This window comes from Bos javanicus, chromosome 6 (genome assembly GCF_032452875.1).
Source record: "Bos javanicus breed banteng chromosome 6, ARS-OSU_banteng_1.0, whole genome shotgun sequence".
NCBI classification, from domain to species: Eukaryota; Metazoa; Chordata; class Mammalia; order Artiodactyla; family Bovidae; genus Bos; species Bos javanicus.
Window position 1 is genome coordinate 26,540,828 of NC_083873.1, and position 26,479 is coordinate 26,567,306.

The 26,479-nt window shown below is 37.1% G+C and overlaps 1 protein-coding gene across 7 annotated transcripts in view; it reads right to left on the reverse strand.

Annotated features, from left to right (window-relative positions):
* RAP1GDS1 (Rap1 GTPase-GDP dissociation stimulator 1) overlaps positions 1 to 26,479 on the reverse strand; it is a 148,626-nt gene that overhangs the window by 96,978 nt on the left and 25,169 nt on the right. For 4 of the 7 annotated variants that reach the window (XM_061419598.1, XM_061419600.1, XM_061419596.1 and 1 more), the window contains exon 2: positions 4,178 to 4,288. In XM_061419598.1, the coding sequence (XP_061275582.1) occupies positions 4,178 to 4,288 (111 nt within the window). The remainder of the gene's footprint in view (positions 1 to 4,177; positions 4,289 to 26,479) is intronic. The other 3 variants (XM_061419601.1, XM_061419597.1, XM_061419603.1) reach the window with 1 other exon arrangement.

The following is a 26,479-nucleotide window of genomic DNA, read 5'->3' on the forward strand; positions in this document are numbered from 1 at the left end:
GCCTTTAATTTATGCTAGTAGGTTGTCCTATAAGGTGGATCAGATGTCATATTCTCTAAGGACAATTCCTGTCTTAATGTTTAGGGACAAAAATGTGGCCTGTTTTCCATATTCAAATAAGCATGAAACCGAGTACCAATACAACTTAAAAAGCATTTATGAACAATCTTCTAACTATTCCCTTAATCAAGAGAGACCAGAATAAACCAGGCTGATTTCTTTACTGGTAGCCTTTATATATTTACTAAAAACATTTGAGAGCTGAAGTATTTAGTAATAAATGAGTGACTGAATGCTTCTATATTAATTCAGATCTCAGATGTACACAAAATGCTTGCTTAAACAAAATGTTTTCAATAAAGTCTAGCAAATACTCAAATTTTCAACTTTTGTCTCTTAAGATCCTTACATATACTAGATTTAATGCCCACTCCAAATTCAAAAAAACACTCTGAAGTCATGTAAAGTGAAAATTCTAATTTCAGATTCTAATCATTTGTAAATTCCCACAATGTAAAAACGTAAAAGCATTTCTTTCCTTTCAGAAATGTCCCTTCCAATGACAGGTTCAGTTCAGTTCAGTCACTCAATCGTGTCTACTCTTTGCAACCGCATGAATTGCAGCATACCAGGCCTCCCTGTCCATCACCAACTCCTGGAGTTAACCCAAATTCATGTCCATCGAGTCGGTGATGCCATCCAGCCATCTCATCCTCTGCCGTCCCCTTCTCCTCCTGCCCCCAATCCCTCCCGGGCATCAAGGTCTTTTCCAATGAGTCAACTCTTTTCATTAGGTGGCCAAAGTATTGGAGTTTCAGCTTCAGCATCAGTCCTTCCAATGAACACGCAGGACTGGTCTCCTTTAGGATGGACTGGTTGGATCTCCTTGCAGTCCAAGGGACTCTCAAGAGTCTTCTCTAACACGACAGTTCAAAAACATCAATTCTTCAGCACTCAGCTTTCTTCACAGTCCAACTTTCACATCCATACATGACCATGGGAAAAACCATAGCCTTGATTAGATGGACCTTTGTTGGCAAAGTAATATCTCTGCTTTTAATGACAGGTTAGTAAATAATAAAATAAAACTTTTAGATTTCCATTACCCACATTACCATCTTGTACAGATAGAGAAATCATTCTTTCTTGATCAGGTGTAATACTAATGCAAACACTGATATTTTTAGTTAGAATACCTGACACTAAAGGAAGAATTATGAAACTAGAACTTCTCTGTGTAAAAAAGCCAGAATAGATTCTAACTTACATGCTTTATAATTTTACCTTTAAGAGCATAGAAGTAGCAATGGATCAAGCACTTTATTCAGAGAAGTAAGAACAACTGTATAAAATAAACATCTCACTGATATTTAAAATTTTTTTTCTTGCTTAAAAGCTAGATGTTAATTTTATAAAACATATCAACAAATATCTAAAAATACACAGCTCATGGGTTTATAAATCTCCTTCCTCTGTACTAATAATTTGAAACTACTTTTTAAAAAAAGGCAAAAATTTAAGACCATATTAAAATCTAGCTTCTGAAAACACTTTCACATTCTATAAACTCAGAAAAAAGCTGCACTTTACTCAGAATGTAGTTTTTTTAATTTTGTAAACTAAGAATTAAAATTCAAACTTTGGATTCTGCCAGAGCAAGGCAAGTAAACTTACAGGGACTGTTTCCCTATCTTTTAAATGGTGATGTATATAATACCTCATCATGGGTCTATAGGAAAGATCAGACAACAGACTGTCTGAAGTCTAGTGCTGAGCACACAGTGGACCCTCAATCAATGATACACATCATTCGGAAGTTAAAGACAGGACATCTGCAGGAACTACCTCTTCCTATATCAAATTCTTTTGTGTCAACAGTCTCAGATGTGAAGACAATTATGAATTTTGTTACAGATTCTTAAGAAGACATATCCTTTTGTTCCCTTCCCGAAGAGTCAATGATTAAATTGGCAGTTTGTTGTTTTCATTACCATTGTGTAACTATTAGTCCTTACCATTTTATGAAATACAATTTCAAAACCATCTTCAATAAATAGGGCTAACAAATAACTCTGCAATGGGTCTGAAATTTAATCCAACACCATACACAATTGTCAGTATTTCCTGAATCTGTTCTTTAAAACACTATAAAATTTTGCTTCCTTTTTTCACTTCTCTTTATCAACTTTCTCTGGGTTTCAGTCTTTCCAGGAGAGCACTGAGCGCCCCTCGATGTATAACAAAGGACATGGAATCCCCATCCTTCAGGTACTGAATTGAATGAATGGTCCATTTGGGAAAAACTGCATGTTTCTAACACAAAGAAAAAAACTGGGCCATTTAAAATGAAGTTATAAAAAAGCAAGGCTTCAAAAAAAAAATGAATTTGAGATACTCAATTTATGTAGACTAATTACATATTATGTAAATCGACCTATATAGGCATGCGTAAAAATCAGGTCATCCTGTGGTTTTCTCTCATCTTTAAGACCAGCGCTATCCGTAAGAATCTTCTGTCATTGTGTAAATAGTTTACATCTATGATCCCCAGTAAGGTAGTCACCAACCAAACAAGGTTACTGAAAAGTTAAGAGTAAAAAACTTAATCTTTTATTAAATTTAACTATTAAATTTAAATAGCCACACAAATTTACTACAATGGTGAACAAAGCCTTACACATTCTCTTTTCTCTTTTTTTAAATTTTTTTTGATGTGGACTATTTTTAAAGTCTTTATTGAATGTGTTACAATATTGCTTGCGTTTTGTTTTTTGGCCCTTTGCCATGTGGGATCTTAGCACCCAAACCAGAATGGAACCCAAACCGCCTGCACTGGAAGCAAAGACAACCAACCACTGGACCACCAGGGAAGTCCCTTTTTCATTGTTCCTTTTCATTACCATTGTGCCCTTTATCCAGATGGTCTCACTGAACACCTTGTTTTAAACCCCTTCTGTGATATCTCTAAGATCAGACAGCTTGACAAAACTGTAATCTCAAAAGCAAACAACTACGGAAACAGAACTTTAAAAGCCACCTTTAAAATGCACTTTTTCATGAAGACCACTGCAGTCAATTATTTTAATTTTCTAATCACAGTTTACTAAAGAAAAAAAAAAAGGCATACATCTCAGAGTGCTTCAAATTTAACTTTAACAATACAGTATATAACTTCCCTTCTGAATTATTTGTCAGCTACATAATTACTTAGGGTAAAATAAAGGCATAATTAAAAACAAGTAAAGCATAAACCAAAGTACAACCAAGCAGAATTAAGAGAACAAATGAAAAGTATTCTGTATCTATCTTTTCACTGTGATAATACAGAAATTAATGACTAGAAATATGATGGCTCAAATGCAACAATACAATGAATTGGTCAGTGAAGAGCTGTGTAATTTTTATCTCTAGCATTATTTACCACACCACCAAAGATCAAGAGTTACCTCAATTTTAAGCATACATTATTTTAAAGTAAAATGATTAAAAAGCTATCATAAAAAAATGTTAAGGGTTTTAAGTGCCCTCTCTGTTTCTTCCTTTTTTCATAAGCTTCCTCTCTCTCCTCTCCACATGTAAACACAGTCTTTTTTTTAAAGCACAAATGTAGGTGTTAAGAAGAAAAACAACTCTTGATGCATGTCAGTTAAGAACTGCCTCTCTCTGGGATTGGTATTAATGTCATCACTACCAATCAATTTCTCCTTTCTTCTGCCTATCAACTTGGCTTTCAGTATCCTGGGGGTGGGAAGGTAGGTAGGAGGGTGGAACAAGGAAAACAGCATCAGTATTCAAACACAGGATTCAAAAGAATTCAAACAATGTGAATGCAAGTTATTTGCTAAACTATATATAAATTTTTGAAAGTTTGCTGACTTGATTTTTTTTTTTTGTTTGGCATTTGAGTAAACATAAAAAAAACTTACTAAAGTGTAAAGTAAAGTGAAGTTGCTCAGTCGTGTCCGATTCTTTGCGACCCCATGTACGGTAGCCTGCCAGGCTCCTCCATCCATGGGATTTTCCAGGCAAGAATACTGGAGTGGGTTGCCATTTCCATCTCCAGGGGATCTTCCCAACCCAGGCATCAAACCCAGGTCTCCTGCACTGCAGGCAGACTCCACAGTCTGAGCCACCAGGGCACTGCCCCCCCCACCACCACCTAAAAAAATCAACTTACTATTTTGTGTCAAAGCTTGAAGTAGACAATCCAAGCATCCTTCTAAACTATCATCCGTTCTGTCGACAGCTGTTATCTTCAGCTTCTTCAAGGTATCACTGAGATTATCTGCTTAGAGAAAAAAAGAGAAATCAGAAACCTCACTAACCATCATGTTTCACGATAAACAGTACAAAGAAGCAAAAGGCTCCCATTATGGTGAATTAATTTTCATATACATTCAAAATGGCAATGGACTATACAATTACTCATTTTTTAATAAAATTGTATCCATTTAACTCATCTAAAATAGTCATTGTATCTGTATGATACCAAGAATATTCTACAGTCATAGAACATCTTTTCAGCATTCTTATGCCTTATTTATTGTTCATGAACCAGCTATGGTTAACTGAAAAAAACGAAAAGTCCACAAAAACTTACATAAGCTTTCCAAGTAATAATGGATTACATTTTTTTGGCTTCCTCTGTTGCATTTTAAATATATAAAATGAAAATGAAGCTTTAGAAAAGTTTCAAAATAATCTGACTTAAAATAATAAAGTTTGTTTATTATTATGGGCTTCCCTGATGGCTCAGATGGTAAATAATCTGCCTGCAATGTGGGAGACCCAAGGATGGGGAAGATCCCCTGGGGAAGGATGGGAATGGCTACCCACTCCAGTATCCTTGCTTGGAGAATTCCATTCACAGAAGCCCCTGTCTACAGGGATGCTCAATAATACAAAGCTTTTTAAAACTGCCATTTAAACACTTCAAAGTACTGCTTTAAGTCAAAAGGTGCACATTTTGGATTTTATAGCACTTGGCATGCTCAATCACTAAGTCAAGTCTGACTTTTTGTGACCCCATGCACTGTAGCCCTCCAGACTCCTCTGTCCATGGGATTTCCCAGGCAAGAAAACTGGAGTGATTGCCATTTCCTCCTCCAGAGGATCTTCCAGACCCAAAGACTGAACCCGTGTCTACTGCATTGACAGGCGGGTTCTTTACCACTGAGCCACCTGGGAAGCCCTTTAAAACACTGCTCTTCTCCTAAATTATATATGGATTTCTCCAGACCATAGATTGTTAAAATTTTTTTACATATTAAAAATTATTTAGGATGCCAAGGAGTTATTAACTTTTTATTGAAGTATATTTGATGTATAATGTTATATAAATAACAGGTATAGAATACAGTGATTCACAATTTTTTAAGGTTATAATCCATTTATAGTTATTATAAAATACTTGCTATATTCCCTATATTGTACAATATACCCTTGTAGCTTATTCTCTACATCATAGTTTGTAGTACTTAATCCTTTACCCTTTTATTGCCCATGCTTTATTCTATGTATCAGTGAGTCTGTTGCTTTTTTACTGTATTTACTAGTTTGTTGTATTTTTTAAATTCCACATATAAATGATATCATACAGTATTTGTCTGACTTATTTCACTTAGCATAATACTCTCTAGGTCTACCCACCTTGTTGGAAATGGCAGAATTTCCTTCTTTTTTTAATACTGGAACACTGAGACAAATAATGTGTGATATCATTTATATGTAGAATCTAAAAAATACAGCAAACTAGTAAATATAGCGAAAAAAAAAACAGCCTCACCGATACAGAGAACAAAGCAGTGGTAACCAGTTTGGAGAAGGAAGGGGAGAGGGGCTGCTATGAACACTGGGATGAATGTATCATTTTGAATTAGTGTTTTGGTATGTATACCCAGGAGTGGAATTACAGGCTCATATGGTGGTTCTATTTTTAGAGAAATCTCCATGGTGTTTTCCGGTGGTTGCACCAATTTACATTCCTACTAACAGTATACAAGGATTCCCTTTTCTTCACATCCTCACCAGCATGTGTTACTTGCGGTCTTTCTAATCACAGCCATTCTGCCAGGTGTTAGGTGACAGCACATTGTGGTTCTGACATATTTTCCTGATGATTAATGATGTTGAACATTTTTTAATGTGCCTAATAGTCATCTGCATGTCTTTGGAAAATATCTGTTCAGGTCTTCTGTCCATTTTTTAATCAGGTTGTTTGTTTTTTCTGATTTTCAGCTGTATGAACTAGTTATATATTTAGGAATATTAACCCCTTATTGGTCATATTGTTAGTAAATATTTTCTCCCATTCAGTAGGCTTTTCATTTTGCTGATGCTTTCCTTTGATGCACAAATGCTTTTAAGTTTAACTAGGTCCCATTTGTTTATTTTTGCTTTATTTCCTTTGCTTTAGGAGACTGATCCAAAAAACCATTGCTACAATTTATATGAAAAGGTGTTCTGTCTATATTTTCCTCTAGGAATTTTATAATTTCTGGTCCTACATTTAGGTCTCTAATCCATTTGGAGTCTAGCTTTGCATATGGTATTAGAAAATGTTCTAACTTCATTCTTTTCCGTGGAGCTATCCAGTTTTCCCAGCACTACTTATTGAAGACACCATCTTTTCTCCATTGTATGGTCTTTCTTCCCTTGTTGTATATTAATTGGCCATAGGTGTGTCAGTTTATTTCTGGGCTTTCTATTCTCTTTCATTTATCTATGGTGCTGCCTGTGCCAGCACCATGCTGTTTTGATGACCGCAGCTTTGTAGTATAGTCTGAAGTAAAGGTGTGTCATTCCTTCAGCTCTGGTCTTTCTCAGGATAGTTTTGGCTTTTCAGGGTCTTTTGTGCTTCCATACAACTTATTTGTTTTAGTTCTGTGAAAAATGCCACTGGTATTTTGACAAAGATTGCGTCTGTAGATTGCCTTGGGTAGTATGGTCATTTTAACAATAGTAATTCTTTCAATCCAAGAATATTGTATATCTTCACCTGCTTGTAAAATCTCAATTTCCTTCATCAATGTCTCATAGTTTTCCAAGTACAGGTCTTTTAACTCCTCAGGTTGGTTTATTCCTACGTATTTTATTCTCTTTGATGCAACAGTAAATGGGATTATCATCATAACTTTTTTTTCTGATAGTTCATTGTTAGTACAGAAATGCAACAAATTTCTGTATAATAATTTTGTATTCTGCAACTTTACCAAATTCATTGATAAGGTGTGATAATTTCTGGTGCTGTGTTTAGGATTTTCTGTGTATAGTATCACGTACAAAAGAGCTCTTTTTAAAATTATTTATATTGATATTTAACATACTAAAAATTAAAAATGAGACTTTTAAAGACTGACTTTAGTAGTTCATTTAAAACTAATATAAAACTATTAACATAATTATATTTTTAATGAAAAATACTTCAAAACTGAGAAAACTTACTGAAGAGCAACATTGCTCTACATTTTCACAAGTCTCTATAATGTCTGCCCTATAGAAGAAAACTGGATCCTCCTATCTGCTTCTGTACTCAATCTTTTATATTTGTTGTTTTGATTGAGTAGATGAAAAAAACTCAGCCTCACACATATACACAGTTGAGAAACAGGAGAGTATTTTAACTGCATCTTCAGATAATCAATTCAGTTCAGTTGCTCAGTTGTGTCTGACTCTTTGCGAACCCATGAATAGCAGCATGCCAGGCCTCCCTGTTCATCACCAACTTCCAGAGTTCACCCAAATTCATGTGCATCGAGTTGGTAATGCCATCCAGCCATCTCATCCTCTGTCGTCCCCTTCTCCTCCTGCTTCCAATGAGTCAACTCTTCGCATGAGGTGGCCAAAGTATTAGAGTTTCAGCTTCAACATCAGTCCTTCCAATGAACACCTTTAGGATGGACTGGTTGGATCTCCTTGCAGCCCAAGGGACTCTCAAGAGTCTTCTCCAACACCACAGTTCAAAAGCATCAATTCTTCAGCACAGTCCAACTCTCACATCCATACATGACCACTGGAAAAATCATAGCCTTGACTAGACGGACCTTTGTTGGCAAAGTAATGTATCTGCTTTTGAATATGCTATCTAGGTTGGTCATAACTTTTCTTCCAAGGAGTAAGCGTCTTTTAATTTCATGGCTGCAGTCACTATCTGCAGTGATTTTGGAGCCCCCCAAAATAAAGTCTGACACTGTTTCCACTGTTTTCCCATCCATTTCCCATGAAGTGATGGGACCAGATGCCATGATCTTTGTTTTCTGAATGCTGAGCTTTAAGCCAAATTTTTCACTCTCCTCTTTCACTTTCATCAAGAGCCTTTTTAGTTCCTCTTCACTTTCTGTCATAAGGGTGGTGTCATCTGCATATCTGAGGTTATTGTTATTTCTCCCGGCAATCTTGATTCCAGCTTCTGCTTCTTCCAGCCCAGCATTTCTCACGATGTACTCTGCACAGAAGTTAAATAAGCAGGGTGACAATATACAGCTTTGACATACTTCTTTTCCTATTTGGACCCAGTCTGTTGTTCCATGTCCAGTTCTAACTGTTGCTTCCTGAACTGCATATAGGCTTCAGATAACGGTGGGCATTATTTGATACCATACCAAAACTTAATGAGCAGTATTTTTTAAAATATTAGTTGCCATGTGAAATCTGAAACAATACAAATGAGCACTGCCAAGTTATATGAAAATCCATTGCTCTTTTGCACTCTGAAGCTTTTATACATGCAATAGATTTATCATTGATGAATGGATCATTTAAAAAATTAGGTCATGGAGACATGCATATCTTCCAAATATCAACACATTTCATTGTACTATTTCAAGATATCATATTTCTTAATATCATCACTAATCTTTTTTAAAGACTAGGTATTAGGACACTATCAAGCTGAAAGTGATACAAGTTTTCCAAAGTTCCAATTTTCTCTTAAAAATTCTTAATTTTATCACTAGGAACAGATACTGTCAATTTTTTTCTTCAGTGAGAAATTAACCTCATTCATTTGTGAGAAAATATCTACCAAATATGAAAAGCCAGTTTATCTCTCAGTTCTTAAAAAAAAAAAAAAAGTTATTCCAAGGAAAAAAAGTATCTCAGTCAGCTCACAACTCAAGAGTGCACAACTGCTTTACTTAGAGATAACTATCAGAGTTTACAATGCAATGCAAGTGTTTTATGTGTACTTCCCATTTTATCACCGTGTACTTTCAAAATGTGTATGAAAAGGTTGAAAGTTTTAAAAACATGGTCTTTTTTTTTTTCTGATGTGGAACATGCTAAAAATCTACACTGAATTTGTTACAACACTGCTTCTGTTTTGTTTTCTTCTTTTTTATTTTTATTTTTTTGACCCTGAGCCATGGGAGATCTTAGCTCCCAGATCAGGGACTGAATCCATACTTGATACATTGGAAGGCAAAGTTTTAACTACTGGACTGCCAGGGAAGCCCACATCATGGACATTCTTAAATGAAACTGGCATTTTTTTCAACCTCAAGGATATGATAATAAAGAATATAATAAATACTAATATTGCAGTTTGCTGCTACTACTGATTAGCACATACTGAAGCACCAGCAGTCTTCAACCCCAATTACTTTTAGAACACTGTGAATGCAAATGTCAACACGGTGAAAAAGAGAAAAAAAAATGTCTCGATACTATGCAAATAGTTTTGACATCACAGACACCCTAATAGGTTACCAAAGACCCCTGAGATTGCTGCTCTAGTATTTGAATTTCAGGCATTTTCGTACTTCAAAGTAACGTATAAATTTTAATAGAATTTTGTACATTGTCAGCTTATGATCTCGGTTCGTTTCCAAGGCAAACCACTCAGTATCACAGGAATCCAAGTCTAAACCCCAACCACTAATGCTAAAGAAGCTGAAGCTGAACAGTTCTATTAAGACCTACAAGACCTTCTGGAACCAACACCAGAAAAAGGTCCTTTTCTTCACAGGGGTGTCAGTCACTTCGTTGTGTCTGACTCTTTGTGATCCCATGGACTGTAGCCCGCCAGGCTTCTCAGTCCATGGGATTTTCCAGGCAAGAATACTGGAGTGGGTTGCCATTCCCTTCTCCAGGGGATCTTCCTGACCCAGGGATCAAACTCAGGTCTCTTGCATTACAGACAGATTCTTTACCCTCTGACTCACAAGAGAAGCCTTATCACAGGGGACTGGAATGCAAAAGCAGGAAGTCAAGAGATACCTGGAGTAACTGGCAAATTTAACCTTGGAGTACAAAATGAAGAAGGGCAAAGGCTAACAGTTTTGCCAAGAGAATGCACTGTTCATAGCAAACACACTCTTCCAACAACATGGAAGACTACTCTACACATGGAGATCACCAAATGGTCAATACTGAAATCAGACTAATTATATTCTTCCCAGCTGAAGATGCAGAAACTCTATACAGTCAGCAAAAACAAGACCAGGAGCTGACTGTGGCTCAGATCATGAACTCAGGCATTTTCTTACTTCAAATAAGGTATAAACTTTTTTTTTTCTTTATTTCTTTTTTTAATTGGAGGCTAACTACTTTACAATATTGTGGTGGTTTTTGCCATACATTCACATGAATCAGCCATGTGTATACATGTGTTCCCCATCCTGACCCTCCCTCCCATCTCCGACCCCATCTCATCCCTCGGGGTCATCCCAGTGCACCAGCCCTGAGCACCCTGCCTCAAATAAGGTATAAACTTTAATGGACTTACTGCAAAATTCAGACTTAAACAGAAGAAAGAAGGGAACTACTAGGCTGCTCGAGTATGACCTAATCAAATCCCTCATGATTATCCAGTGGAAGTCACAAATAGATTCAAGGGATTAGATTTGACAGACAGAGTGCCTGAAGAACTATGGACGAAGGTTCGTAGCACTAGGAGGTGGTGATCAAAACCATCCCTAAGAAAAAGAAATGCAAAAAGGCAAAATGGTTGTCTGAGGAGGCCTTACAAATAGCTGAGAAAAGAAGACACATGAAAGGCAATGGAGAAAAGGAAAGATATGCCCATCTGAATGCAGAGCTCCAAAGAACAGCAAGGAGAGATAAGACAGCCTTCCTCAGTGATCAGTGCAAAGAAATAGAGGAAAACAACAGAATGGGAAAGACTAGAGATTGCTTCAAGAAAACTAGAGATACCAAGGGAACATTTCAAGCAAAGATGGGCACAATAAAGGACAGAAATGGTATGGACCTAACAGAAGCAGAAGATACTAAGAAGAGGTGGCAAGAATACACAGAAGAACTGTACAAAAAAGGTCTTGATGACCTGGACAACCACAATGGTGTGGTCACTCACCTACAGTCAGACATCCTGGAGTGTGAAGTCAAGTGGGCCTTAGGAAGCATCACTATGAACAAAGCTAGGGGAGGTGATGGAATTCCAGCTGAGCTATTTCAAATCCTAAAAGATGCTGCCGTTAAAGTGCTGCATTCAATATTTCAGCAAATTTGGAAAACTCAGCAGTGGCCACAGAACTGAAAAAGGTCAGTTTTCATTCCAATCCCAAGGAAGGGCAATGCCAAAGAATGTGCAAACTAATACACAATTGCACTCAATTCATATACCAGAAAGTCATGCTCAAAATTCTCCAAGCTAGGCTTCAATAGTACATGAATGGAGAACTTCCAGATGTATAAGCTGGATTTAGAAAAGACAGAGGAACTGGAGATCGAATTGCCAACATCTGTTGGATCATAGAAAAAACTAGAGAAATTTCAGAAAAACATCTACTTCTGCTTCATTAACTACGTGAACGCCTTTGTGTGGATCACAGCAAACTGTGGAAAATTCTTAAAGAGATGGGAATACAAGATTACCTTACCTGCCTCCTGAGAAACCTGTATGCTGGTCAAGAAGCAACAGTTAGAAATGGACATGGAACAATGGACTGGTTCAAATTTGAAAAAGGAGAACACCAAGGCTGTATACTGTCAAACCTGCTTATTTAACTTATATGCAGAGCACATCATGAGAAATGCCAGATTGCATGAAGCACAAACTGGAATTAAGACTGCCGGGAGAAATATAAACAACTTCAGATATGCAGATGACACCACCCTATGGCAGAATGCTAAGAAGAACTAAAGAGCCTCTTGATGAAGGTGAAGGAAGAGAGTGAAGAAGCTGGCTTAAAATTCAACATTAAAAAAACGAAGACCATGGCATCTGGTCCCATCACTTCATACTTCATAGCAAACAGACGGGGAAAAAATGGAAAAAAGTGACAGACTTTATTTTCCTGGGCTCCAAAATCACTGCGAACGGTGACTGCAGCCATGAAATTAAAAGACCTTTGCTCTGTAGAAGAAAAGCTATAACAAACCTAGACAGCATATTAAAAGCAGAGCTATCGCCTTACCAACAAAGGTCCATATAGTAAAAGCTATGGTTTTTCCAGTAGTCATGTAAGGATGTGAGAGTTGGAACATGAAGGCTGAGTTCCTAAGAATTGATACTTTCAAACTGTGCTCTTGAGAGTCCTTTGGTGTACAAGGAAATCAAACCAGTCAATGCTAAAAGAAATCAACCTTGAATACTGATTGGAAGGACTGATGCTGACACTGAAGCTCCAATACTTTGGTCATCAGATGTGAACAGCAGTCTCTTTGGAAAAGACCCTGATGCTAGAAAAGATTGAGGGCAGGAGGAGAAGGAGGCAGCAGAGGATGAGATAGTTAGATGGCATCATCAGCTCAATGGACATGACTGAGCAAACTCAGGGAAGACAGGGAAGCCTGGCATGCTGCAGTCCATGGGGTCACAAACAGTCGGACATTACTAACTGACTAAAGAACAACAATTATTAAATGAGTGGTCATTTATTTTCCATGCTAACACAGGAAAAAGTAAACTTAAAAATATATGTTATATAATACAAACATGTTCCAGTGATGCCTCATACAACTTGTGGCTAACCTAATCATCCCAAATAAACTTTATTAAAAATTTCAGCGTATCAATTCACAACCACTGTTACTACTTATTTTCTTAAGAGAGCTCAAATAGCTTAAGAAATTGATTTTTTTCCCTAAAGGAAAAGAAAACTATGTCCATATGTACGTCTTCTGTTAACTAAAAACTCATAGGGAATCATATCTCAGATATACTTGTTCAATCTTAGTATGTAGCTATTAGGTTAATTTTTCTGAAATAAAGTATGAATAAGATACAATATCTAAGTTGATATTACTAAAAGTAACAAATAGTTACCACAAAACTGAGGAAAAAAACAAGATACCCTGTTAGTCAAATTATAATAATCCATCAAAACTATTAGTCAACAAGTAATAAAAGTAGTTAAGACTTATTTAGTACTATGTGTATAGACATCTGGACCTGTTTTACTTCTTTCTTTTCCTTGATTCCATCCCCAATGCTCCCTGCATGACATCCCCTTCTCATTAAGTCTCAGCCTAACTGTCACCACCCCAGAGACCATCCGTGCTCATCTAAATCTTCTCTTCCTCAACCCTCCAGGGTCATTTTCCATCCCTGCATCCAGCCTTCACAGCTGCTCCCCCACTATATTGTATGGGGCACCTTGTCAATTACAGTCATTGCATTATACCTATTTCTTGGCACAAAAAGGCAGCCAGTCAGTATTTGTTAAATTTACTCAGTGCATAAAGGAACGCATTCCTTACTTGCAGAAAGCTGTCTAGCTGCCGTCCTCTGTAACACCCACTTATGAGCCAAAGTATACCAACGGGGAAGGGAAGGTATTCAATAAATGTTACCTGTTAAATATGCATTTCATATTATCAGAAATATAAATCAGGATGTTATATTTTAATATAGAGAGATATTAATGAAGCCAATTTAAGCACTTAAGGATATATAATATATAACTAAAAACTACATACATTTTTAAAAAGATTTCTACTCAATTAAAAAAACCATTCAGTCTCTCCATAGAAATAATTATATATGTAATGATGTGAGATTTCTTGAGGAAAAGTTCACTAAATTCTTCATCCAGAGACAGTCAAAGCTGTCAACAGAATTATTACAAATTTAATGTATCTTTTAAGCATTTAAAGGTCCGTCTGGTCAAGGCTATGGTTTTTCCAGTGGTCATGTATGGATGTGAGAGTTGAACTGTGAAGAAAGCTGAGCGCCGAAGAATTGATGCTTTTGAACTGTGGTGTTGGAGAAGACTCTTGAGAGTCCCTTGGACTGCAAGGAGATCCAACCAGTCCATCCTAAATGAGATCAGTCCTGGGTGTTCATTGGAAGGACTGATGCTAAAGCTGAAACTCCAATACTTTGGCCACGTGATGCGAAGAGCTGACTCACTGGAAAAGACCCTGATGCTGGGAGGGATTGGGGGCAGGAGGAGAAGGGGACGACAGAGGATGAGATGGCTGGATGGCATCACCAACTCGATGGACAAGAGTTTGGGTAAACTCCGGGAGTTGGTCATAGACAGGGAGGCCTGGCGTGCTGCGATTCATGGGGTCGCAAAGAGTTGGACACGACTGAGAGACTGAACTGAACTTAAGCATTTTAAATGAATTAAGAGGCTACTACTTAAAAAACTCTTGCCTTGAGTCCGTTTAAAAAGTGTTAGAACGTTGATATCTTGATGGGAATAGCGATTACGTAAGTATGTACATTTGTCACAGCTCAAACTGTACACTTAAAATCTGTGCATTTTAGTTTGCGTGAATTACACCTCATTAAAAGAGCATACTGGAAAATAAAATGAGGCAGTAACCCCTTTTCCACTGGTCTCAAGCTTCCTTACTAGGAATTTCTATTACAGTGACACTTCTGCCTCCTCACTGGGCATCTGCCACCTCCATTATCCAGGAGAGGAATGATTTATTTCACTAATAAGATGAAAGAGAAGAACTAGGTATGCATAGCTCAGCCCCTTTTGGGCTCCTGATCTTTTAGCAGAAGGGGCAAGAATTCTGTTTCTCCCTCTCTTTGGCTGTCCAGCGCACCAGTAACAAGCTTATTAGTAAACATATCTAAGTCAGCCCTGAAGTATTAGCTGTTACTTTGTGACTACGCAAATAAGCCCTGTCCTTCACTCTAGACTTTATCAATTTTAAAGCAGTTATTTTGAATTCCACCAGAGAATTCATCTGCTTATATCGCCAATGATTCTGAACTTGGGCAGGGATGCTATGCTAAGTTGCTTCAGTCATGTCCAACTCTTTGCAACCCCATGGACCATAGCCCGCCAGACTCCTAAGTCCATGGGATACTCTAGGGAAGAATACTGGTGTGGGCTGCCAACAGAGGGTATTATTTTTGGACTCCCTCAAACTATGACAGTACATCTCAGTAGTGAATCCTTACCATCTGAATTTTTTGTGCATACATCCATATTTCTGGATTTTACATTTACTAATGATTTAAGACAGGCTTCCATGGTGGCTCAGTCAGTAAAGAATCTGCCCTCAATGCAGAGGACCCTGTTTTGATCCCTAGGTCAGGAAGATCCCCTGGAGAAGAAAATGGCAACCCACTCCATTATTCTTGCCTGGAGAATCCCACGGACAGAGAAGCCTGGTGGGCTACAGTTCATGGGGTCACAAAGAGTTGGACATGATTTAATGACTAAACCACCACCAGATTTAAGGCACTGAAAACTGAAAACTTCTAAGCTTCTGGCTGGTGGGGAGGGCATGTTCTAATAGAAAATTTCTAAGCTCCTGGCTGGTGGGGAGGGCAGGGGCAATAAGTAGAGCAGGCTAATTTGCATGAAAAGTTCTAGTATTAAGCAGTATTAACAACTAAAATGAATTTTTTTTCTTAAAAGAATAATTTCTTATATGACAGCATATGGTCTAGCTTATCTTATGAAAGAAAATATGACATCTTCAAAGAGTTAAAGGAAAACTGACTTTGGTCATTAATTCTGTGTCTCCTACTTCTTAACCACTCAATCACTCTTAAAACCACAATCTAATGAAGTACTCTAAAACTAAAATTAGTCTGGCAAAAGTCTTAAATGATATCTTGACAAATCCAATGGACTCTTCTTGACTCTCTTATTTAATATCCTTGCAACAAGACTCTTTCTCCTCCACTTACTTCAAAACACCAGTGTCTCTGAACGTTTGTTCTTGGTCTTCTTCTTCTCTACCTGCCCGTTAATGTTAGTGTGACCTTGGTTTTGCCCAGAGTCCTCTTCTCTCTCTGGATAACAGACATGTTCACCAGAGAATTAGAAAGGGATGCTGATCAGTAACAAAAATACCCAAATAATTCAATCAAAAGATGGGCAGGAGACTTAGACATGTCTCCAAAGACATACAGATAGCCAACAGACATAACAGATACATGAAAAGATGCTAAACAATGCTGATTATTAGAGAAGTGCAAATCAAAATACAATGGTTACCACATGATTCAGCAATCCCACTTAGCATATGTATGTTTTTTAATTAGAGCCTTCATTTTTTCCAGATATACGCCTAGGAGTAGGATTCCTGGATCATGTGATAATGACCTATACAGGAACAGAATCTAAAAAAGTATGGATACATATCTATATAACTATATATATATATACACACATATATAAAAGAATGGGAAAAAATATACATATATACAGTCACTAAGTCATGTTCCACTCTTGCAACCCCATGGATGGTAGCCCCTCAGGCTCCTCGGTCCATGGGATTTCCCAGGCAAGAATACTGGAGTGGGCTGCCATTTCCTCCTCCAGGGGATCTTCCCAACCCAAGGATCGAATCTGCGTCTCTTGCACTGGCAGGTGGATTCTTTACCACTGAGCTATCAGGGAAGCCCACAATGGAATATTAATCAGCCATTAAAAGAATAATGTTCTGCCATTTGCAACAATGGATGGACCTAGAGATTATCATACTAAGTGAAATCAGACAAAGACAAATATTATATGTTATCACTTATACATGGAATCTAGAGGAAGACAAATATTATATGTCATCACTTATATGGGGAATCTAAAAATTAGTACAAATGAACTTATTTACAGAAGAGAAACAGACTCACAGACATGGAAAACAAACACGGTTACCAAAGTGGCAGGGAGGTATAAACTGGGAGTATGAAATTAACAGACCCCCACTACTACATATAAACAACAAGGATTAACTGCATAGCATAAGAAACTATATTCAATATCTTGTAACAAACTATAATGGAAAAAAATAGAAAAAGAATATAGATATATGCATATATGTATAGCTTAATCACTTTTCTGTACACCTGAAACTAACACAATACAGCAAATCAATTATACTTCAAAAAAATTATTAAAAAAATAAATACATAAAATGTTATGCTGGCTCTCTTTCTGTCCTTCCTTCCTTTACCCAGCTCAACAGATAACTTCCTTTATCTATCCAGCTATCTACCTATCAATGTAAAAAACTGCCACTTTTTAGGCCTTGTTATATTTGGATAAAATATGACTGTAACTTTTGTTAACCATGATCAGCAAGCTAGCTCTCATTTCAGGTGTTTCCTCTTAGAAGCCCTTGTTAAGGATATTAAGACATAAAGACATAAACACAGCTATGCTTCCTGCTAGAACTTTTAAAACAACCTTGTCCAGTCTTTTCTAATCATATATACCATTAGGCACCAAAGGCTCTTTATGCTCCAATTTCTCATCTATTAGATAGAAAGTCAATTTACTGCAATGGAAGTGTTTTAGTAAGACCTAAAATTTTACAGCTATCAGTTTCTCTTTTCTTAATATCTATTAAAAAAAAAAAAGATGAGAAAGGTGGGGCTATTTTTAAATAACTGGACTACAGAAGTGCTTAAGATAATCACTATCAAAGAATATACTGTGTAAAATAGCTTGTCTCAAAATGAGACAGTGTCATATTAGGATAGGAAGTCCTGAAATTATTTTTTCTTAAAAGAGAAAAACAACCACTGTTTATTTCTAATATAATAATATAAAGTAAAGCACTGTGCAACATTTGCTTTATAGTCAACCTGAAGAGTGGGGTTGATGGTCAGAACAGTTGACGGTAGAGAAGACATACCGTTCATTTTTAACAAATTTGTATTTTCCAAGTATTATTCCCTAATTAAATACCTGAATGCTGAAAGCACTATTTCATATGCAAGGATATTAATATTTAGTCACAAAATAGATCCAAAAGGGAATTATTTTAGGACCCAGAATTATTCAGCTTTTAGTATTATGTTCATTTTTTCTTTCTGAATCACATTAATCCAAAACTTGTTTTTTTTTTAATTGATGTATAGTTGATTTACAATGTTTCAGATGTACAATAAAGTGATTGGGAGATATGTGTATATATATATGAAAAAGTGTGTGTATGTATACATATACACACTGGTTTTCAGATTCTTTTCCATTATAGGTTATTACAAGATACTGAATACAGTTCCCTGTGCTATACAGTGTTTTAATATTTCATATATAGTAGTGTGCATCTGGTAGTCCCAAATCCCTGATATATTCTTCCTCCTCTTTCCCCTTTAGTATATGCAACCTTTTCTGCTTGTTTGAGTCTATTTGTCTTGTAAATAAGTTCCTTGGCAATGTCAGATATAGAATCATGCAGAGGGTAAAAAAAAACCAAAAACCCTGAAAGGGGAAGTGGAAGACGAGAGTGAGAACCGCAGGCAAGAAAACACAACCCCTTCCCTGATTGCTGCTGGGCATAACCAATCAGGCAAACACTGGTACCATCCCCTATTTTGCAGTGAGCATAACCAATCCTACTCCAGGCGGAGGAAACAGAAAGTACAAAAAGAGAAGCCAAGAAGGTCCCGTGTGCTTCTGTAGGGGTCTGCCTGCTCCTCTGTCTCAGGAGTCTGCTGCCTGCTTGAGCTGTAACTAGTCTGTCATTAAGAATACTGCCTGCTTAATAAAACCCTGTCTGTTTGAGCTACAAGTTCTCCAGTCATTCTAAATCTTTGTTACGAGCAGACAAGAACTGAGTGAGAGAAATAAACCAAACTGACAGTATCACGTTTTTAGATTCCAAATGTAAATCATGAAATTCTTTGTGCTATTCAGGGTAGCATAATTTTAAGAGTTTATCTTCTCTACAGAGGTTATCTAGAAATAATACCTTTAGCTTCAAGGTCACTGGATGTAAATAAAAATATAGCGTATATTTTTAAATGTTAATTCTATCATCTTACTATATAGTAGCGGATGGATGGACAGACTGAGAGATAGGTATTTATCTCTCTGGACAACACTATCACTATTGATGACGAATGCTGCTAACCGGGTTTGTGAAAGTTCAAGATCTATTTGTTTATGCTCCAAATTCAAATGCCTCTCAATATTTTCTAAATGTACAGTCTATTTTCTAAATATACAGTAATAGCAACACTCTTATGAGAGAGATTAAGTAATTCTTGAGACTGAAGAGAATATAATCTTCATGTACACAGGAAGTGGCAAGGCTTTACCATATCACTATTACACCAAAAAAAAATTTTTTTTTTGTACAAACAAGCTTCTGAAGCACCTAGAATATAGCTAATACATGCCTGGAAGAATTTCATATTCATTTCAAAATGAATGGCATTAAGTCAGTCTAGGGCAAGTGGCTTCAGTTCAGTTCAGTTCAGTCACTCAGTCATGTCCGACTCTTTGCGACCCCATGAATCACAGCATGCCAGGCCTCCCTGTCCATCAGCAACTCCTGGAGTTCACTCAAACTCACGTCCATCGAGTCGGTGATGCCATCCAGCCATCTCATCCTCTGTCGTCCCCCTTCTCCTCCTGCCCTCAATCCCTCCCAGCATCAGGGTCTTTTCCAATGAGTCAACTCTTCGCATAACATGGCCAAAGTACCGGAGTTTTAGCTTCAGCATCAGTCCTTCCAATGAACACCAGGACTGATCTCCTTTAGAATGGACTGGTTGGATCTCCTTGCAGTCCAAGGGACTCTCGAGAGTCTTCTCCAACACCACAGTTCAAAAACATCAATTCTTCAGCACTCAGCTTTCTTCACAGTCCAACTCTCACATCCATACATGACCACTGAAAAAACCATAGCCTTGACTAGACGGACCTTTGTTGGCAAAGTAATGTCTCTACTTTTGAATATGCTATCTAGGTTGGTCATAACTTTTCTTCCAAGGAGTAAGTGTCTTTTAATTTCATGGCTGCAATCACCATCTGCAGTGATTTTGGAGCCCCCAAAATAAAGTCTGACACTGTTTCCACTGTTTCCCAATTATTTCCCATGAAGTGATGGGACCGGATGCCATGATCTTAGTTTTCTGAATGTTGAGCTTTAAGCCAACTTTTTTACTCTCCTCTTTCACTTTCATCAAGAGGCTTTTTAGTTCCTCTTCATTTTCTGCCATAAGGGTGGTGTCATCTGCATATCTGATGTTATTGATATTTCTCCCGGCAATCTTGATTCCAGCTTGTGCTTCTTCCAGCCCAGCGTTTCTCATGATGTACTCTGCATAGAAGTTAAAGAAGCAGGGTGACAATACACAGCCTTGACGTACTTCTTTTCCTATTTGGAACCAGTCTGTTGTTCCATGTCCAGTTCTAACTGTTGCTTCCTGACTTGCATACAGGTTTCTCAAGAGGCAGGTCAGGTGGTCTGGTATTGCCATCTCTTTCAGAATTTTCCACAATTTATTGTGATCCACACAGTCAAAGGCTTTGGCATAGTCAATAAAGCAGAAATAGATGTTTTTCTGGAACTCTCTTGCTTTTTTGATGATCCAGCAAGTGGCTTAGGGAGCTGGAAATAGTAACAATGTCTCTTGAATATTTTATTTCACTTATCTAAAGCGTTTACTATCTGACAAAATTAAAGTATTTTATAAGTTTTTCTAGTAAAGTAGGAAGAAATCATTGTTTTTTACTAGTGTGACAATGGAAAGTAATGTATTAAAATTCATAGTATTTTCAGCTTTTGTAAATTGTAACTCAGTTTCTTGTTATTTTGCTTAATGTATCTTTATAGATTAAGTCCTGAGCCAAGTCTAAAACCCAGAACCTTTTAACAAATTAGTGTTTTGTGTCTTCCATTAAATTATACTATGTGTGAGGAAATAAAAAATCTTTAAAGTATATTTGCTTCCTTATTTCTTTTAATCCATTTCTGCTAGTTGAAAACTCAAAAACTAACAGAGGACTTAAGTTCCCTCTGGTTATTATCGCTCCTCCTTTACAAATACATCTTAGATTCTGTAACTTTCTTATTAACACTAAAATGAGTATGTTGAGATTGTTTCTGAGTCTTATGAAACCTGGGTCAAACTTCTCAATTTCTATTCACCTGGCTAAAGACCTCAGAAATATGATCTTCTCAAAGCATATCACTATTCTTTCAAAAGTATTCAGCCATTAATAATTACCTAAAGTTCAGAATACCTTACATCAAAGCCAAGAGCCTCAGCTAATATTATGCCCTTATCTCTTATTTCTTTCTCACACAACATTATATATGTCAGTCCCACTACATTACCGGCTTTTTTGCAGGCATACACCCATTTTTATAACTGTGCTTATTAAATTCTCCCCACCGTTCTGTGCATTCTCCATCTGCAGAATGACTACTTATACTTACTCCGCAGAGTCAACTAATATTCAATTCTGCTGTGAGATATTCTATATTCTTGCAATCAGATCAAGCCCTTCCTTTTCTAGGCTCCCATATTTTGTTCATAACCTCAATGATGGCACTGAGGTCACTGTTTTCTATACTGCCATTGTTTCACTGTAACAAGCAACTCATGGACAAAGATGGCAGCATATTTTAATGATCAGTAGCCTCTGGAGTCAGTTCATCTGGGTTCAAATCTTAGTTCTACCACTTAAATTGTACAAATTACACAAGCTTATTTTGTTTTCTCATATATAAAATGTAGATGACAATAATAAGTAACACATAATAATAATGTGCTGTGCTTAGTCACTCAGTCGTGTATGACAATCTTTGCGACCCCACGGACTGTAGCCTGCCAGCCTCCTCTGTCCATGGGGTTTCTTCAGGCAAGAATACCGGAGTGGGTTGCCACGCCCTCCTCCAGGGATAATAACAATAATATAATGTGTACTAGGGCTTATTGTAAGAGCATTATGCAATCCTTGCAACACTGTGATGAGTGTTATTATTATTATAATAATATATAGTATAATATAATAACAACAACACTCACCAGAGTGTTGTGAGGATTAAGTGAAGTTATGCATAATGCTCTTACAATAGGCCCCAGCACACATTAAACAATCAACCACTGTTGATGACTGTTGATGTAATAATTAATAACTGTCAAAGTTGTACTACTCATTACACCCACCATGCTCTCTCTCAGACAGTAAGCATTCAGTGAACAATGGCTGCACAGAATTTAACAGCACCCACCAGATGTGACCCATCAAATGAACTATTTTCAATTTGCTTTTTCAATGTTATTTAATGTTTTATACATGCACAGAAAGCTTAATTAAAATGCATAAATGTGATAATATCGTCTCTTTTTTGCCTGGTCTTCCTTGCCCCCATATCAACCTCTCTATTTACATGTCAGTAACCTAAGTTTTTTAAGCTTTCACTTTTTTTTTTTTTAACAACCTTTACAGAATCATGTATAAATATATACAGTAAATTTGGGAAGCTTTGTTCACTAAAATGGGATTATACTACACACACTTTTTTGCATCTTGTTTTTCTCACTCAATAACTCATAAATTACTCTAAGCCAATCTGGACAGTTCTAACTCATGTTTCTAAATAACTTAGTACAGATATAGAGCACAATTTAGTCAATCATTCCTGTATACATTTCACTTTCTTCTGCTGTGTTTCATTTTGGTCACTGGTACCACTAATGCAAATAAGCATCGCTGGACATGTACAGAGTACTTTTGGTTTTATAGGATAGCGTCTCAGGTTGGAATTGCTGATATTTTAATTTAAAATGGGGCTGCCCTGGTAGCTGAGACAGTAAAGAATCTAAATGCTGCAAACAGCTGTCCAAAAAGGATGAAAGATCTCACTTTTCTTACAGCTATGTGTTGATAGTATTCTTTTTCCAGTAATCTGGCTAATAATAAATACTGGTATCTATTTCTTGATGGTCTGATGGCTTTAGAGTAATACGTAGTTGTTATTTTAATTTGTGTTAATTTAACCACTATAAGGGCTTCCCTGATAGCTCAGTTGGTAAAGAATTCTCCTGCAATGCAGGAGACCCTGGTTCGATTCCTAGGTCGAGAAGATCCCCTGGAGACAGGATAGGCTACCCACTGCAATATTCTTGGGCTTCCTTTGTGGCTCAGCTGGTAAGGAAAACACCTGCAAAGCAGGAGACCTGGGTTCGATCCCTGGGTTGGGAAGATCCCCTGGAGAAGAGAATGGCCACCCACTCCAGTATTCTGGCCTGGACAATTCCATGGACTGTATAGTCCATGGGTTCACAAAGAGTCTGACACAACTGAGCAACTTTCACTTTACTTCAACCACTATAAATGTCAGCATCTTTTCATGTTTGTTGGCCACCAAATTGCTTTCCTGTAAAATGCTTATTGATGCTGTGATCACTCACCTAGAGCCGGACATCCTGGGATGTGAAATCAAGTGGGCCTTAGGAAGCATTACTACGAACAAAGCTAGTGGAGGTGATGGAATTCCAATGAGTTATTTCAAATCCTGAAAGATGATGCTGTGAAAGTGCTGCATTCAATATGCCAGCAAATTTGGAAAACTCAGCAGTGGCCACAGGACTGGAAAAGGTCAGTTTTCATTCCAATCCCAAAGAAAGGCAATGCCAAAGAATGGCAATGCCAAAGAATGCTCAAACCACCGAACAACTGCACCCATCTCACACGCTAGTAAAGTGATGCTTAAAATTCTCCAAGCCAGGCTTCAGCAATACATGAACTGGGAACTTCCAGATGTTCAAGCTGGTTTTAGAAAAGGCAGAGGAACCAGAGATCAAATTGCCAACATCCGATGGATCATCAAAAAACCGAGAGAGTTCCAGAAAAACATCTATTTCTGCTTTATTGACTATGCCAAAGCCTTTGACTGTGTGGATCACAATAAACTGGAAAATTCTTCAAGAGATGGGAATACCAGACCACCTGACCTGCCTCTTGAGAAACCTATATGCAGGTCAGGAATCAACAGTTAGAATTGGACATGGAACAACAGACTGGTTCTAAATAGGAAAAGGAGTACGTCAAGGCTGTATATTGTCACCCTCTTTAACTTCTATGCAGAGTACATCATGAGAAATGCTGGGCTGGAAGAAGCACAAGCTGGAATCAAAATTGCCGGGAGAAATATCAATAACCTCAGATATGCAGATATCACCACCCTTATGACAGAAAGTGAAGAGGAACTAAAGAGCCTCTTGATGAAAGTGAAAGAGCAGAGTGAAAAAGTTGGCTTAAAGCTCAACATTCAGAAAACTAAGATCATGGCATCCGGTCCCATCACGCAAATAGATGGAGAAACAGTGGAAACAGTGGCTGAGTTTATTTTTCTGGGCTCCAAAATCACTGCAGATGATGACTGCAGCCAGGAAATTATAAGACAGTTACTTCTTGGAAGGAAAGTTATGACCAACCTAGATAGCATATTAAAAAGCAGGGACATTACTTTGTCAACAAAGGTCCATCTAGTCAAGGCTATGGTTTTTCCAGTGGTCATGTATGGATGTGAGATTTGGACTATAAAGAAAGCTGAGCACCAAAGAATTGACGCTTTGAACTGTGTTGTTAAGAGAACACTCTTGAGAGTCCCTTGGACTGCAAGATCCAGTCCTGGGTGTTCACTGGAAGGACTGATGTTGAAGCTAAAACTCCAATACTTTGACCACCTGATGCGAAGAGCTGACTCATTGGAAAAGACTCTGATGCTGGGAAAGATGAGGGCAGGAGAAGAAGGGGACAACAGAGGATAAGATGGTTGGATGGCATCACTGACTAAACGGACATGGGTTTGTGTAAACTCCGGGAGTTGGTGATGGACAGGGAGGCCTGGTGTGCTGCAGTTCATGGGGTCACAAAGAGTCGGACACGACTGAGCGACTGAACTGAAGTGAAAATGCTTATTCACATCCGTCTCCTAGTGTTCAAATAGGTTTGCCAATGTTGCTGTTATTGTACAGTACAAACATTAACCTTTCGTCTGTAATCCATTTAACTTTGTTTCTCCAAACCTATTACTATTCCACTAAAATTGTTTATGTATTTTTTCCTAATTTCCTTTTATAGCATCTGGATTTCCAGCCATGGTTAAGAAACTCTTGGGCTTCCAGCAAATGCCTCAATTTTCTTACATTATTATGATTCTTTTAGCTTTCGTTTAAGGCTTTCACAGGAATTCACTTTTACATATGGCACATTATTGTATCAGGAGTAGTTTTAATACTCCATCCTTTTCCCGTGGAATTAAACTACCATCTTTGTCTCTTTATACAGAAATGTATTTTCTGAAGTCTCTCTTCTTTTCAGTGACCTTTGTCTATTCTTATACCAACATCATATCTATGTAATCAATCACACTGGCTCTATCTAATATTCTGATTATCTGGTTAAGCTAGTACTACCACTATGTTCTTTCTCAGCTAGTTTGCCTATTGACTAGTCTCTCAAATTTTTTCCTTCTATAAGAGCTTTAAGATCATTTCATCTCATCATTCCAAAGTGATGAATGAATAAAAACCCTCCTGGGATTATAACTGGAATTATATTAAATTCATATCTTAACTGGGATAATTTGCATTCTTAACACTATGAAGTCTTCTCTTAAATATATGTATTTGATTTTATTCTGATCTTGTTTTTGGTGTCTCAGTAAAATGTTCCACTTTTATGTAGATTTTGTAATTTATTCAGTCTATTTGAACATATTTAAAAATTATGTTATTTGTGAGAACTCAATAATTTTTCCCAATATCACATGTAGGTATTTATGCCTAGGGCAAGAAAGAGCTACTTTGTATAATTATTACATAATCAACTAAATTCTCTTATTAAAAAACAGCACTTTTTAGTTTCCTGAGTTTTCTATATATACTTTTACATGATTAGTAGAAACAAATCATGTTATTGCTTCTTTTCTAATGTTTAGACCCATTTCTAAGACAAGATCAAAGGAGAAAATAGTTGTAAACTCGACTAACTCATGGCCAACTAAGTTAATTTCTTTACGTTAAAATGCAATATAGAAAACTTTCTGTCCTGCTCTTAAAACCACTGCATCCTCCTTGACTCTCTGAAAGTGAGATACACTCACATAAACATACATACCTAACAAGACAGGGACTTATTTCTTGGCAAGTTAAAAAAGGCTTAGTAAAAAAGTTCATGACTCAGTCACTACTGTTAATACTACAGAATCCTGGGGGGTCAAAACATCAACTGGCAGGGGGAACATCTGAGAATATAGGAAAAGATTTAAAATTTAATCATTCATTATTATCTTCATAATTATTGTTTGGTCACAGAATAAAGAATTTAAAAATTAAAGTGAATATAAA